This window comes from Pelodiscus sinensis, chromosome 3, assembly GCF_049634645.1.
Source record: "Pelodiscus sinensis isolate JC-2024 chromosome 3, ASM4963464v1, whole genome shotgun sequence".
Lineage (NCBI taxonomy): Eukaryota > Metazoa > Chordata > Testudines > Trionychidae > Pelodiscus > Pelodiscus sinensis.
In genome coordinates this window covers 53110043-53126335 of record NC_134713.1, presented here as the reverse complement: position 1 = coordinate 53126335, position 16293 = coordinate 53110043, and the positions used below count along the sequence as shown (strand labels likewise).

The following is a 16293-nucleotide window of genomic DNA, read 5'->3' as shown; positions in this document are numbered from 1 at the left end:
GCAGACCAGGGACACCAGAGCAAAGCCGCCGCCTGGGCAGCTTTGCTCGTTCGCCTGGGAGCAATGCTGCCCAGGCGGCGGCTTTGCTCGGGTGTCCCTGGTCTGCTGGGGGGGGTCCAGTGGCTTTTCTGGACCCCCCCCAGCAGACCAGGGGGACAGGAGCAAAGCCGCCCAGGTGGCAGGAGTCCCGCTGCCTGGACGGCTTTGCTCCGGGGCAAATGAGCAAAGCCGCCCAGGCAGCGGGACTTCCGCCGCCTGGGCAGCTTTGCTCGGGTGTCCCTGGTCTGCTGGGGGGGTCCAGCGGCTTTGCTGGACCCCCCCCCCCCCAGCAGACCAGGGAGACCAGGAGAAGCTTTTCTCGCCCCGGAGGACACGGGTGGCGACTCGCCGCCCGTGAGCTCCTGGGCGAGAAAAGCCATGTTCGTAAGTGCGGATCCGACATAAGTCGGATCCGCGTAAGTCGGGGACTGCCTGTACTGACATGTGGACACTGTCACTTTATCATGCCAATTTTACCAGCACAATTTCTCCAAAATATGCTCATTCCTCTCCATCACTACTTTTTTTGCAGGCTTGATGAGCTCATACCTGGACTACTACAATGTCTACCACTTTGGCCCTCCTGAAATTTGCCTTATTCTCACCACTGATTCACCTCTTGTCAAAATATCTACCTTTACAGTATCCACCACTACAACTGTATTTCCTTCTACGCCCCAAAAACAACTCACCAAAATTTTTCATTGGCTCCCAACTTACATCCTAAGTGAAATTCAGCACCCTGTCTCTCTTCTAGGTCCTCCACAACTTTGCTCCATCTGACATCCGCTGTCCCACACCTGAAGGTGCTTATCTAAGTGTTGCTGTCAGACCTTTCTCCACAGGGGTGAAATTCTGAAACTCCCCAGTTTATGCATACCATAACAAACTGTGTGACCATTTTGTCTGTATTCATAAGTTTTCCCCTTGAGCCTTACCTGTGTAGTTCTTACCTCCTAATCTTGTCTTATTTGGACTGTAAGTTCTTTAGGAGATGGATTCTGACCTTTTCTGTTTAATAACATGTGATGCATACATACAGTGCTACATCAGTAGCAACTGATAATTCATCATAATCATTCATAAAAGTGCCTTTTTCACATATACGGATATTAAATATTTCCCAAAATAATACACAACATAAAAAAATAGAAGTATACTGCATTCTGAATAAGTGAAGGTTAAGAAATCTATTAATCGCACCATGGTTCAGGGGACACATCATTTGTCTTCTGCCAAACAGATTAGCTATAAATAATATACTTGAGTAATTAGTTTCCTGAGGGTCAATATTCTAAATTCTTTATCCATGACTTTTCCAACATACAATATAGTTTTGAGTCAATTAAATTATTATTTTTAAAAATGCATTTAAATATCACTATGTATTTTCTGAATTCAGATTTTTGTCTAAAAAATCATGCCACTAATGTACCAGATTATATTTACTATACATGGTTTTAAAAAAAGATTGTAACAGAAAAACAGATTTAAGAACAAAATGGTCCTTATTTACTGATTAAGATGAAAATTAAGTACAATTAATATTTTACATGCTGAGGACATGATCTTTCCTCAGTCAAACTGAATATATGAAATATTTTACATATGTCTATAATATCAATGCTAGAGTAACTTGTTTACCTGTCCCTGACTGCAAAGTGAGAAGTAGAAACTGAAGAAACCCAGAAAACAGAAGCATCAACAACAGAGTGGTTAAATAAGAACAACTGGCACCTAGGAGACTGCTGAAGTCCAGCTTGCAATGGTGGCAAACCCGTAATGCAATCAAAAATCCATTTCAGAGCAAAGGAAAGTGACTATAGTCGTTGCATTCTGATTGCAAGCCAAATTATTCTGCAGTGTCACATATTCTTGGTGACACTAAGCAAGCCCATGTGATCTGTTGTTATCAAAACAAATCTCTGCAGTATAGTGCTAGCAAGGATTAGTGAATGAGTGTATGAATGCTCAGTACAATGTTAAAGAGTTTCTGACAATAGGAACCATTAATGATTTTAAAAGTCCACAGCTAACTGTCTCTTGAAACAAGATGGAAAAATGCTGTTTCCTCTCTGCAGACAGTTTGAAATAAATGTTCGGTCCCTTTAAAGATGACACAGAGAAACAGTGTGCACAAGCTCAAGAATCAGAATAATCAATCCCATTGCTGCAGCTGTTATTTCTATTCAGCAGTATTATACTGACTGAGTGTTAATGGACTATAATGCATGTTCTAAACTTGTTCTAATTAATCTTATACTAAATTAAATATATATTCCATATAGTCATGCATTCCCAATACAATATATAGGTATATTTCATTATTTTAATACAAATCAGAGAAATGGGAATACGGCTATCTTTGGATTTTTTTTAAGCAAGCCTATTGATTAAAGGAACAATTTAAGGTCAATTTTGGTCAAAAATATAATTTAAGCTTCCTAAAGTGAACAAAAATGTTTTCTTTATGGAAAAAAGTTCTGTTCTTAAGTATAATAATAAAAACATGTCTGGAGTAAATTGCAGAAGTATAACAATGTGAGAACCTAAAAGTAAAACTGTCTAGAAAATAAAGTGAAATTAACTAATTGTTTTCATCTCCAAAGAAACACATTAAGTATAGAACAAATTAAGTGGACAAATTCTTTCATCTTTAATATTATTGGTAACACAGATAAGGTCTCTCTCTCTCTCTCTCTCTCTCTCTCTCATGGAATATTGTCTTATACATGCTTTCTCATATTGCAAATGTGCCAGAAGCAATAGTTGACATGTCATGTCATTACTGACATAATATGTGACTAATGAGATAATATTGGCAGCAAGAAGATTAGGATATTCTGATCCTGTACTTCTCCCTGACAGGCCATTGATAAAAAGACGAGCTTCTCCAGATGGCCCTGGAAAAGAGCGATATCAGATTTGAAGTATCCTTAAGGAGACAGGAAATGACCCAGACATCCACTGACCAGGGAGCATTTGCAAAAGGATCAAAAGAAAGAATATGGACAGTTCCCAGAGTACATCTCTTCCCCCAAAGACACTACCTGATCCTCTTTCCTGAAGTCTGAACATTTCCCTGAAGACTTTTGCTATTCCAAAAAGATGCTTCTCCTCAGAGGCCGGGGGGGGGGGGGGGGGGCAAGGAGAGGGGAATGGTGGGGGAAGGAAGGGGAGGAGAGGGCCGACCCTGACTGAATATAGCTTCAGCCTGAGCCAACAGGGAGGAAAGCTGGGCCCGGTGCAGCCTGGGTAGAGTTTCCAGGTGTCCGGTACTGACCTGGACAGGCCGGTATTTTTGCCTCCTGTCTGATAAAAAAATTTCAGAAAATACCAGACACCTAAAATGTCCGGTATTTTCTGATTTTTTCCCAGCCAGAAGGCGAAAATACGGGATGCTTATCCGGTTCCGCAGGGGAGCTGACTGGCCGGAGCAGGAAGATAAGATGGCTGACGGCCGCTGGCAGCCTGTTAGGGCCAAAAAGCCTCAAAAGCATTTCTTAAAGGAGCCATGCTGGGGTTTTTTTTATATACATTTTTTTTAAATTTTTTGCTTAACAACTCTTGGAATCCTTTTTTTTTTTTTTTTTTTTTGCTTGGGCCTGGCCAAGGGGGAGTTCTGGGTCCCGCATGGCTTCATTCCAGCATTTGCACCCCATTTTGATCGCAAATAATTGTTAGATGTGTTAATATTACTAAGCTCTATTGAGGGTATTTGCTGCTAAAATGGCAACTATATTGCAGGGAAATTAATTCAGTAGTCATAGAGTTTAATGCAGATACCTCATTCTTACGTTATCAAATCAAATCTACAATCTATAAAATCAATGAATTATTGCAATTAAGATTGTATGTTTTTGAAAGTTTTCTGGATCCAAAAGACCTTGTTCAGGACTTTATGGCTGTGTCTAGAATGGCAAGATTTTGCGCAAAATCTTGCCGCCTGTCTACACTGGCTGCGAGTATTTGCGCAAGAACACTGACTTTGTACAGTACAAAATCAGTGGTTCTTGCGCAAATACTTTGATGCTCCCACTCAGGGATAAGCCCTCTTGTGCAAGAAAGCCTGATGGCTAAAATGGCCACCGGAGCTTTCTTATGCAAGAGAGCGTCTACACTGGCACGGATGCTTCTGCAAATCTTTTGCACAAAGGCACATGCCAAAATGCTCTCTTGTGCAAATACTTTTAACGGAAAAACTTTTCTGTTAAAAGTATTTGCGCAAAATCTTGCCAGTATAGACGCAGCCTATGTGAATTACAGCTACGAAATAATGAAGAGTAGCCATTTTCTAAAGTAAAGCTGCATAAAGTTGGTGGCTCAAAAGTATTATGTTGACAAACATTTGGTCAGGAAAGTTTAGAGGTCCAGGGCTGAGGAAAAGACTTGTTCTGATGCTTGTTCTAATAGCCTGGGGGTTAAGGTACTTACCGGGGATGTGGGAAAACCATATGCAAATTCCTACTCAACCTGATTGGGAGCAGAGTTCTTCATCCCAGCTCACTCTGAATCAGTCACAGCAGCAACTTGAACCGTGAGCTTTCTGTATTCCTGACCATTCCCCCAACTCTCTTCCTCTGTCTTCTGTATTCTAGCTCGCTTCACTCACCCTTGTCTTTCTCCTCCACACAATTCTATTCTCACAAAAACAGCTGAAAAGTTCTTTTTCCACTCCAATGTGAAACCGAAACAAATTTCAAAACCTCAAATATTGCATCCCGTGGACTCTTAAAACTAGCTAATTTAGAGAATCAGGCTCAGAACTGAACTAATAGAAGACCTCCTTGTACATCAAGACCACAGGTGTTCCTGGACCAAGAGTCCTTGCTGTGAGTCCCAGTGGCAAGAGGGTGGCGGCTCGGAGCCTCATGGGGGTTGAGCTGGGACCAGTGCCAGAGCCCTGGTAGAGCAGCAGGGGCTGCGGCAGTCCCAGTAGCAGGACCGAGGATGTGGCAGTCATGGTAGCAGCAGTCGTGGGCAGTCGTGGGCCTGGAACCGGAGATGTGGCAGGCATGGCAGCCCCAATAGCTGGACTGGGGCCAGAAATGCAGCAGCCATGGCATCCCCAACAGCGGGACCGGGGCCAGGGACATGGCAGCCCAGACAGCGGGGCTGGAGCCGGGCAGTCCAGGCTGCCGGGGCTACAGCAGCCCAGCAAGGCGGGGTGGCTAGAACTGGCAGCGGGGAGGGAAGGTGGTCTGGGAAGCTAGTCGCAGGGGGAGCTCCTCTGGTCTGGCAAATACCCTCGTATGGGACCAGTCAGGTCCCAAGGGTGCCAGCCCAGAGAGTTCCAACCTGTATACTGTTAACCCATATTGAGCTTGTGGTCCACAATTTTGTTGGAAAAGTCATAGATTTTGAAGAATAGCTATCATAACCTGGTAATAAGTCAACTAAAGATAAACATACACAGTATAATATTAAGATTCGATTAACATCCACATAACCAATGAAATATTTCTGCTCTTAGCTTACACTGTCAAGTCCATTTACTGCAGAAGCTGTTTAGCCACACACAAAAATGTGACTATTTCAGGAATAATAAGTCTTCGGTTTGATTTTGCCATATCTGAGTCCTTTAGTGTTTGCAAAACTTCAGTACTAGTCCTCAAGATTTGATGAACTTATGAATGACCTCAATGATTTGCTTTGAAAGCTTGGATACCAAGACTGCATACTTTGTAGCAGATTCTCCATGCCTGCCCACAAGTTGACATGAATAGAAGAGGGGATGCAAAGTGAATTGTGGCTCTCAGATTCTCATCCACCGAGCCTCACTGCAAGTTCAGAGTTACATGTGATCAGCTTTCACTTTCTCCACATACAAAAAAGCCCCCCACCGTTGGAGATTTGGGTAAATCAGAATTCCACTCTGACATGCCCCTTCCGTTCCCCTGACTCATACATGGAATTCCTCTGACATACTTCCCCTCAGGCTGGGGATAAGGATATGACTGTTACAATCACTGAATATTTTTGAATGCTCAACATTTGACTGATTTCCAAATGATTCACAAAGCCAGAACAAAAAGTAAAATTGCAGAATTTTATATTCACTTGACTTGACTGTTAAAGGAAGCATCAGTCCCATAAGCCATGAAATTTGAAATACCTGGTCACAATGTAAAGTATTTAAGCATGCAAACGTTTACAAAAATCTATTTTATGAATATATTAAATCTATAAGTGTTAAAGCATTAACTTTGCACAGATGCAAAACTAGTTTAAATAGCATTTTTTTCAAGTGAAAAGACATGAAAACAGAAACATTATTTTTCTTTATTGTATTCTAGTTGTAGAAGCAGATAACATAGTAAATTGAGTGTGTTTTTCCTTGATTATTTGTATATTATGAACTAGGTAACAATACCATAAACTCAAAAATTAGACTGAAATATGTATTTTAGGTACATCAAATTAGATTTTCAAAGATGTTTAGGCACCTAAAATGCTGATAGGTGCCTAGTGAGCTTTTCAAAAGTGCCTAGCCAACTACGTAACTCCTTTTGAAATGAGTAGAAAATCAGGGACTTTGGCATTTTGAAAATCCTATTAAGCACCTACATGCATCTTTAGGTACTCACATACTTTTGAAAATGTGGTCCATATTCCTTTAGCAAACCTAACTTTTTTTTTTTTGCCACTGGCTATATGTTTCTGTTACACTGAAGGTTTAGTGACTTTCCTTTTAGTTAAACTCCCATGTAACAAACAAATACTAATGTACAGTTATGCAAACCCAGGCTTGGAATGTAATTTCCATATATGGAAATGAGCTAATAGAAGGAACGTAAGGCTCTGGTAGAGTGCACATGGAGATATATTCCATGATAGGCTTTATACTGTTTAGCACCTGAAGTAGGCAGATGCATCTATGTTAGCAGAAATATCAACTTTGGAAACAGAAACAGATAATTGGAATTGTATTGTATGATTATTTAATGTGCTAGTTGAAAATTACATTCCATAGGCTCTGTCTAGTAGCTAATTTAGCTTTTTAATAATCAAGAATGTACAGACTGGTGGATTAAGTTAGCAAACTTTGGCATAGCGAACTTTCTCATTCATAAGTTAGCATACTTTCTCATTCATTGTAATATGAAGAAAAACATTCTCATCACCTAGTTCTTTTTCTAAACAAAAACCACATAGGGAAGTGGCATCTGCTAAAAATTATTACAAAATGAAAAACAAAATGAAAAAATGCCTAATGTTAATGAAAACATTACATCTGGAAAGATGAAAGAGCTTCAGTTTAAAGGAGTGTTAACAAAAGAACTAAATTAACAAAAGGCTAGCCATTGAAATAGTCGTATTTAACCAGATACATTTAGAGCTATTTTTCAGAGCTCAGGTTTTGTCTTGCAAGTTGCTTCATATGGGAAATTCCTTGAGAAGTTATAGAGAACCCATTCATTTCTAAAGGGAACCATGTGGCTTCACAGAGTCTACTGTGAATAACACTGAGACAAAAAGTTTTAAAGTATTATGAATAATGTTATGACCAACTCATTTTTTTTCCAAGAATAGTCCTAAGAATTTTTACTACTATGTTTGCTTATGTTGATATTGAGGGGAAGAAATTCATGGTATTTTGTGCCATATTTCTACAGATTAAGCCCTGAAAATCAGAATTTAACATTAAAATTATGAAATACATAAATTAATTAAAATCAATATACCGTATTTTCCGGCGTATAGGCGACTGGCCGTATAAGACGACCCCCTAATTTTTTAATTAAAAGATAGGGTTTCATCTTATACCCCAGCGCCCCTCCACCTCCTTTGCTCCTGGAGATGGTCCCCAGCAGACCAGAGGCACCGGGAGCAAAGCCGCAGCAGCTTTGCAAAGCCTCAGGGGAAGCCGGCGTACAAGACGACCTCTGATGTTAAAAAACATCACCCAAAAATCGGGGGTCGTCTTGTACGCCGGGTATACATCACAGGCGCGCCTGGGATGCCCCACCGCTGGCTTCCCCTGAGGCTTTCAAAGCTGCAGAGGGGCTCCGGCAGGGGGGCAGCCCAGGCTTTGCCAAGCCTCGGGGGAAGCCGTTGGCGGGGCATCCCAGGCGCGCCTGGGATGTATACCCGGCGTACAAGACGACCCCCGATTTTTGGGAGATGTTTTTTAACATCAGAGGTCGTCTTGTACGCCGGAATATACGGTAATGAGCAGGGCTCGACAATGCCGCGGCTTGGCAAGCCCTGATAATGAGTATAGTGCATATTTCATTCTCCCTCTTTATATGGTGGAAAGTTATTTATTTTTTAGTACTCGTGCAAGCTGCAATGATGGTAATCAAATGTAAGCTTATGCTTATCTCCCCCTCATGTTGCACTTCTTCCCCCAAGAAGTCAGATCTCTAAACTAAAACCTTCGAAACTTTAAATTAGGATTAAAATTCGCAAATCAGCTCTATTCAGTATTAAGACTTAAGCATATGTTCAAGTGCTTTGCTGAATTCGGGCCTCTAGAGATAACTTCCTCCCGCCCTGGCACTGTTCCCAAGAGAAAAATACAGACTAACTTACTGCTCCACACTTCAAGGGACACGGTCTACTTTTCCTTGAAAGGCCATCTTTTGATCTGGAAAGTACTTCCTTGGTCAAAATTAGACAATTCTCAGGGTTGACATCATCCTCCCAGAAAATAATTTGCGTACAAGTGGCAGAGAAGCAAGCCACAGGCATGAAAGTAAAGTGGACTGGTGTTAAATTTTATAAATATATAAAAGGTCATGTTTACAAAGAGCCAGCCAATGTAAAAAGAAAATATTTTTATCATTTGAAGATGCTGCACAGCTGGAAAGAAATGATAATAAAATATTTAATATCCAGGATCTGGAAAATGTTACTGTTCGTAAGTCTGTTAAGTGTGTGGAATCATAAAGTTGCTAAGATCATAGTTGTTGCATAAAAAAGCCTCTGCCTGAGCTTTCTGGATTTATACACATGTATTTTCTGCAACTTCACTAAACTGTAAGGTCTAAGGTTTTAAACTGCAACTCATTGTGATCTTTGTCAAACCTTGTAATTCATTGTGATCTTTGTCAAACTTTGTAATCTTTGTAATTCTCAAATTTACTGTAAGCTGCAACTTTGTAATCTTTGTAGCTCTCAGCTTTCTTGCTTGTAACTTGCTCTAAACTGCATTCTCCCCTGAGTGTGAGTGTGAGGGTATGTCTACAGAGCACAGTTATTTCGAAAAGACAGCTGTTATTTCGAAATAACTTTCCTAGCGTCTACACACTGAAACTGCTATTTCAAAATTAAATCAAAATAGAGGAGTGTTTATTTCAAATTTGGTAAACCTCATTCCATGAGGAATAAAGCCAAATTCAAAATAGCTAATTTGAAATAAGTGCTGTGTAGATGTTTATTTTGAAATAAGGGACCTCCAGCCTTTCCCAGGGTACCCTGGTGGCCACTCTGGCCACAACCAGGAAAACTTCCTCTCCTCTCCCCCAGCCCCGGAGCCCTTAAAGGGGTAGACTCTGGCCACAGTGCCTGTGCCAGCTCCAGGCCTGCTAGCACAGAGCCAGCAGTCACTGCCCCTGACCCAGTGGCTCAGCCATGAGCCAGGCAGCCAGTGCCAGCCAGCCAGCCCTCCACTGCTCCCCGGTCCCCTTCCCCCAGCTCCCAGGAGCCTGCCAAGGGCCAGAGAAGGCGGGCGCCTTCCTGGTCTAGTGCAGAGATCATGGACCTCATTGAGGTTTGGGGGGAGGCCTCCAATATCCACGATCTCCGCACTAGATGGAGGAACGTGGACGTCCACAGGCGGATGGCTGACAGCCAGGCCACCAAAGGCCACATGCATACCCAGCAGCAGGTGCACATGAAAATAAAGGAGCTGTGGCAGGCCTATGCCAGGGCCACAGGGGGCAGTTCCCGAACAGGGCAGACACCAGCCACTATTTTGATGCCCTGGACGGAATCCTGGGGGGCGGGACGATCTGTGCCACCCCAGGGGTCATCGATCCTGGAGCAGAGGGCCCTGACCAGGGCATGGAAGAGGAGCGCCAGGAGCTACAGGAGCCCAGAGGGAGCGTGCCACACAGCCAGGACCCCCGAGCTGTCCCTGCAGACCCATCACCAGTGTCATCCAAGGAGGTAACAACATGTGAGTGCCATCACTGTCCCCTTATTTGGGGACGGGGAGGGAGACCAGGGACCGTGCGCATGGGCCTTGCTTACCACAGATCATGCAGCAACTTGTGCACGTGCGATCATGTGCCATGTCACCCCTGGGCATGTGGCCCAGCTGGCTGCCACACAGGGGCCTTGACCTGTTACACGTGTGTGTGAAGAGACATGACATGCTCCTGACCCCGGGGTGGGACACAGCTAGACGCCCTCCCTCCACAAGGCCACTGTACACAGACACAAGGGACATCTCCCCCCACCTCACCCACACTATACACAGCACAGGGGCATGGGTGCGGTCTCGGGGCAGCTCCCACTCCCGGCGATAGCAGGACATTCCAACCATAGCCTGTGTGCAAGCACATCGGCTCTGATGGTGCAGGGAATGGTCATCTTCACCTTGCAAAGGGGGGGCTGGGCTTCACCCACTATGTTCCCAGGGATAACTGACCACTTCTTTTGTTTTTCCACAGCTGCAGCTGTGCGTGCAGGGCGCACCACCCCACCTGGGACATGCTCCCGCACCCAATGGCTCTGCAGGACCACCCCGGCAATGGAGGGGTACCAACAGCAGCACCTGTTAGCAGAAGGAGGCATAAGTGTTCATCTTAGGGTTCTATGAGTGTCATGGAAACAAACAGTATGTTTGTCATCAGCACTTATGCTTCTACCATGACAAATGTTTACAATGAGAAAAAAAAGTGCTATAGTGACTTAGACAAACTCACCCTATCTACTTTGGTGTCAGATAAATAGATTATCATGTGGAGACTTTAATGCAAGAGTTGGAAATAATGGGGCACTCTGGCAACATGCAAATTACAGCATGGGACTGGGAAAAGAGACTACCGATGGATCTCTTCTACTTAGCGAGCTAATCAAGAAGCAATCAGAAATCATGAAGACTTTTTTCTGCCTGCCAGAACCAAAGAGCCAAACAATGGCATCTTGTCAACTACAATATCCAGCGGCGGGACCTACAGGCTGTACAAATTACTGCAGTCATGTGCAGGCCCTGACTGCTGGATCTGCTCCAAACTGTATTACTAATCTGACCAGTGCAGTGCAAGTTATTATCTAAACCAGTCAGATGCTCAATGTAAAGTAGTTACAAGATGAAGCTACATAAGCACAGTTTTGTCGAACTTGCCAGCTTTACTACTACTGTTATTGTAAACAGTGAATGAGTGACGTGTTGCAACACGGTATATCAAACTGCTCTTCCTACCTTGGGTACAGCTAAACAATGTCATCAAGAGTGATGTGGTGAGACTGATTCAGAAATTCAACAGCTACAAATACATAGAAGCAGAGAATTGGAAGTGACCTCTAGAAGTCATTGAGTCCAACCTCTGCACTCATGGCAGGACCAGGCACCATCTAAATGATCTCTAACAGATGTTTGTCTAACCCGCAATTAAAAATCTCCAATGATGGAGATTCCACAATCTCCCTCAGCAATTTATTCCTATGCTTTACCACACTGACAGTTATTAAATTTTCCCTAATGTCCAACCTACAACTCCCTTGCTGCAATTTAAGCTCACTGTTTCTTAACTCACAGGTTAAGAAAAATAATTTATTTTTCTCCCCTTTATAACAATCTTTTAGGTACTTGAAAATGGTTATAATGTTCCCTTTCGGTCTACTCAGTCGTAAAATGCATCATCAAATTCTTATATCCCATATCCCTATAGCACAGTTGTAAAATTCTGGAATCTGTGTCAGGTTATCCAGTCTAAGCTTAAAGACACACCGGTCCAATGGTGGAATACCAAGGAAGATGTAGTACAAGGCTATGCCAACTGTCTTGACACCAACTCTGAATGATGTAAATCAGGAGTGGCCAACCCGTGGCTCGCGAGCCACATGTGGCTCTTCAAAGAAAAAACCGCGGCTCCCGCACCCTCACCTCTTCAAGGGTAGCATGTTTCTGTCTTTTTTTTTGCTCTACAACTTTTTTCCCCTCAGCTCTTTGCTCTGTATCCACCACTATTTTAGCTCTTTGTCTGTAATGGGTTGGCCACTCCGATGTAAATGATCCTACACAAACAACTACAGTACCTTTGAAAAAAGCAGAGGGCCAAACTCTGTTCAATGACAAAGGCTAAATCCTTCAGGGGTGGAAACACATTTTTCAGACTCACAGACAAGGCATTAATAAGAGTTGTAGATCAGTCAACATGTAATGACAACATGGATACAGGTTTGTCCTTTGATTAAGTCAGTGATATAATCAGTGCCAAGAAGAACTGCAGGGCTTCCAGATTGGTTGGGATTTTTGCAGAAATAGTCAAGTAAGTAGATGAGCACCCTTGGGCATCTTGCCACATTGGGTACAGCAAAACAATAACATCATCACATAACCAGTGAAGGTAATTTAATAGTAGGATATCCCTTCTCCCCTATCTACACATACACACATGCATGCACATACACTAGTAATTGAGATGTTGCATTATTCAGTATTGGCGACTATGGCATTAAAATGAATCAACCTCAATCTGCAACAAAGGTGTACAACAGTATGTGAGAAAAATATATCCCCAAGCACCCTACTGACCACTGTGCAATATATATAAGAATAATTTCATGCCCCACAAAAACAAAATTTCATGCCCAACACAAAAACTGGGATTAAACTAATAAATTTACAATACACGGAGCAAAATTTTACAACTGCTCAGGACAAAAAAAGTGAAAATTAAATTAAATTGCACCTGTACATTAACTAAAGTTATCAAAAATGGAATTTAAAAACACAGGTACCAGAGGCTTTTTGAAAATGGTCAAAAACTTAGATTAACATCTCATTTGAGTTATGGTTCTTTATGATCCCTACTAAAATTATACTTTGACATTAGATAAGTAATGACAAGGGTAAAGACCAGCCATCTACTAACTCATCAGTCCTACTTCCTGATATAATCTGACTTTTTCTTTTGTGTTTTCCCACTTAAACACTGACTGGACTTACTTATATAGCTTGGAAATGACCCAGTTTGTCTTCCATTTAGAAATATAACAGACAGAATAATAAAATGTATTAAACAAATATGGCTACATCTACACTACAATGCTATTTTGAGATACTGGAGTATGCTGAAATAGCTAACCCACATCTTCACAGCAAACCCATTATTTGAAATATAACGGACTCTCTATTCTGATATTCTTGTAAGCTTCATTCCATGAGGAGTAAGGGATGTTTCAGAATAGTGGGTTATTTAGAAATTTGTCCCTGTTTGGGTAGTGCTAAAGTACAAAATAAGCTATTTTGAAATAAGATTGAAATAAGACACACAATTTATGTAGCTCAAATTGCATATCTTATTTTGAGCTACCGTGCAGTGTAGACGTACCCTATAGGATAAATTAATTTTATTCTTTAGTTCATTATGGACCAATTCTATTATTAGACTTAGCATATAGTAGTTAGGATGCTTATTGTCAATAAACTAATTTCCTGTAAGTCACAGAAGCAATCACAACTCCTTCAGAAAGTAATTTAGTAATATACAAAAGCCCTCATCTGATTCTCTTTTGAATAAACTTTTGAATAAACTCGTATTAGTTTTGTGGGTTGATAAGGCAGACAGATGCATATTATACACCTGTTTCCTATATAACCAACTCTTTCCCACATGGCCTCCACTATCAAGGGTATGTCTAGACTACATGGCTCCGTCGATGGAGCCATGTAAACTAGTTTACCCGGCATAGGCAAAGAAGCGGGGATTTAAATCCCCGCTTCATTAAAATAAACATGGCCGCCGCCCTGTGCCGACAATCAGCTGATGTGGCACAGCGCGGCAGTCTAGTCGTATATCTGTTGGCTGGGGAAGCCTTTGTCGACCGATCTCGTAAACCTCATTTCACAAGGCATAAGGGATAGGTCGGCAAAGGCTTCCCCAGCTGACAGATCCGCGTCTAGACTGCCACTGTGTGCCAGATCAGCTGATCGTCAGCACAGTGCGGTGGCCATGTTTATTTTAATGAAGTGGGGATTATTTAAATCCCTGCTTCTTTGCCTATTCCGGGTAAACTAGTTTACATGGCTCCATCGACAGAGCCATGTAGTCTAGACATACCCCAAGTGTTGGGACAGTGCCACATGTGTAGCTGATTCCCTCTTCTGCACACCAGAAAAAGATCATGAGGGAACAGCCTGGCAAATGGCCATCAGGATGCTGAAAAAACAAACTTATATTGAAGTAGGCTAGTAACTAATTTATTCTTCTCTTCTACATGATTTTAAATTTTCTCCATAATAGAAATAGAAAGATGTCTGGCATGGCAGAGAAAGTACAGATTTTCTAAATCAGATTTCTTCAGTGAGTAAATTTATATACATTGTACAGACATAGTGCAGTTGTATGGCATCCCTAAATATTGTGTAGTTCTGTACTTTATCTTTCACAGCTCATCTCTTCCTCTCAACCTGCAAATCAAAAGGATAATCATAATTCAGCAGTGGTAGTTCATGACTCTTTTACATTGTTTATACAAAACATATGTACAGCTTGTACTGAGCACGGGAACTGCCTTGTGGTTATGGCACTGCAATGGAACTAAGTTATCAGGACCTTAATCCTGGCTCTGCAGATTCCATGTGTGGCAATGGATAAACCAACAATGAACACATCTTCAAAAGTGCTCAGCATCCACACTTAAGTCCAAATTTTCACAAGAACTCAGCTTCCATTTAGGTCAGATATTCAAAAGTGCTTTACATCAAGGAGTTCCCAGTGCTCCTTTGGTACCTTTTCATTTTGATTTAAGCTTAACAGAAGCTGCTGACTGCTGAGTGATTTTGGAAATCTAACTCTTCTGTGTAGGACCTTAAACAAATTGTGAGATCTTTTGATAATCTAGTATCAGAGGGGTAGCCGTGTTAGTCTGAATCTGCATCTGATGAAGTGGGTCTTTGCCCACGAAAGCTTATGCTCCAACACTTCAGTTAGTCTATAAGGTGCCACAGGACTCCTCACCGCTTTTGATAATCTACCCACTTATACAAGTGGAAACAAAGGCTGGGTGCTGATCTTTTTAAAGAATATGGTCCTTAGTATCTCTATGCATTAGTTTCCCAAATGTATAGTGATCATCATAAAAATTCCCTATATCACAGGAGAATTTGGTGATACAATCATTTTATTAAGTGATCACAAGATATTGTGACAAACACCATAGAAATGTAAATAAATAAAAGAATAGAAAAGCTAAAGAGGGGAGATCTTGATAATACAAAAAAAAAACCTTAAGATCTTGCCAATTTACTCTGGAATGGAGGAAAAAGGACTCATAACTAAAAGAGAGCAAGACAACCTGTTCCCTTGAGTCTCTTTTTATGGATGAAAATTTACATATTTTTCTCTTTTATGAGAACAGTCTGTTTTGCAAAAGTTTGCACTGGAAATGGAAGGTCACACATGATAGTTTCAAGTTACAAGTTGCAGCAATACAGAATGACCATGCTGTGTTATATTTTTAATTATTGCATTAAAATTTACTCAACAAAATACTTCAGCAGCACTGTACTGACCTAAGTTTCTCAAAAATACTTCTCAGTTATCTCCAGCCCACACTTATAGGTGAGTGCATGAGGTTTATTATAGCTGCATTCAGTAATTGGTGTCATAGCTTCATATGTTAGGTATAAGAGGGTCAAAAAACAGAAGTAAGTGGCTATTGTGGGTATTAGTGGGAGAATGCACAAGCAGAACCATCGTCTAGTACGTAGAGCCAGTCCCAAGTACCTGTCCCACTGGGTAATGTAAACTCCAAATTACTTCCGTGTTTTATGGAGGGTGATGACATGGACATGTTCCCTCATGCTTTGGAAATGAGGTATGATTTTCATAAGGTGGAGAAGAGGGACATGGCATGGCACCTCTCTCCTCCAGTGCCTGGGACAAAAGCCTCAGATATTTTTACTTTTGTGGGTAGGGAGATCTATAAAGATTGAGATGGAATTAAACAAACTTTGTGGCAAACATTTAAACTGACCCGTGAAGCACATAGGAGAACTTTTTCGAGGAATTCAGTAGAGATATATTGGGACAAGTATAAATATATTGCTCAAGAATGCAGGGGAGTTATCAGGAA

The 16293-nt window shown here is 41.7% G+C and overlaps 1 protein-coding gene across 49 annotated transcripts in view; it reads right to left on the bottom strand.

Moving 5' to 3' along the window:
- RIMS1 (regulating synaptic membrane exocytosis 1) overlaps nucleotides 1-16293 on the bottom strand; it is a 465499-nt gene that overhangs the window by 216268 nt on the left and 232938 nt on the right. The window contains exon 1 of one of the 49 annotated variants that reach the window (XM_025186754.2): nucleotides 1684-2076. The exons of the other annotated variants lie outside the window; for them this stretch is intronic. Within the exon in view, the coding sequence (XP_025042539.2) occupies nucleotides 1684-1741 (58 nt within the window). The 5' untranslated portion in view covers nucleotides 1742-2076. Of the gene's footprint in view, nucleotides 1-1683; nucleotides 2077-16293 lie in introns of those variants that run through there. 49 annotated transcript variants of the gene reach the window in all.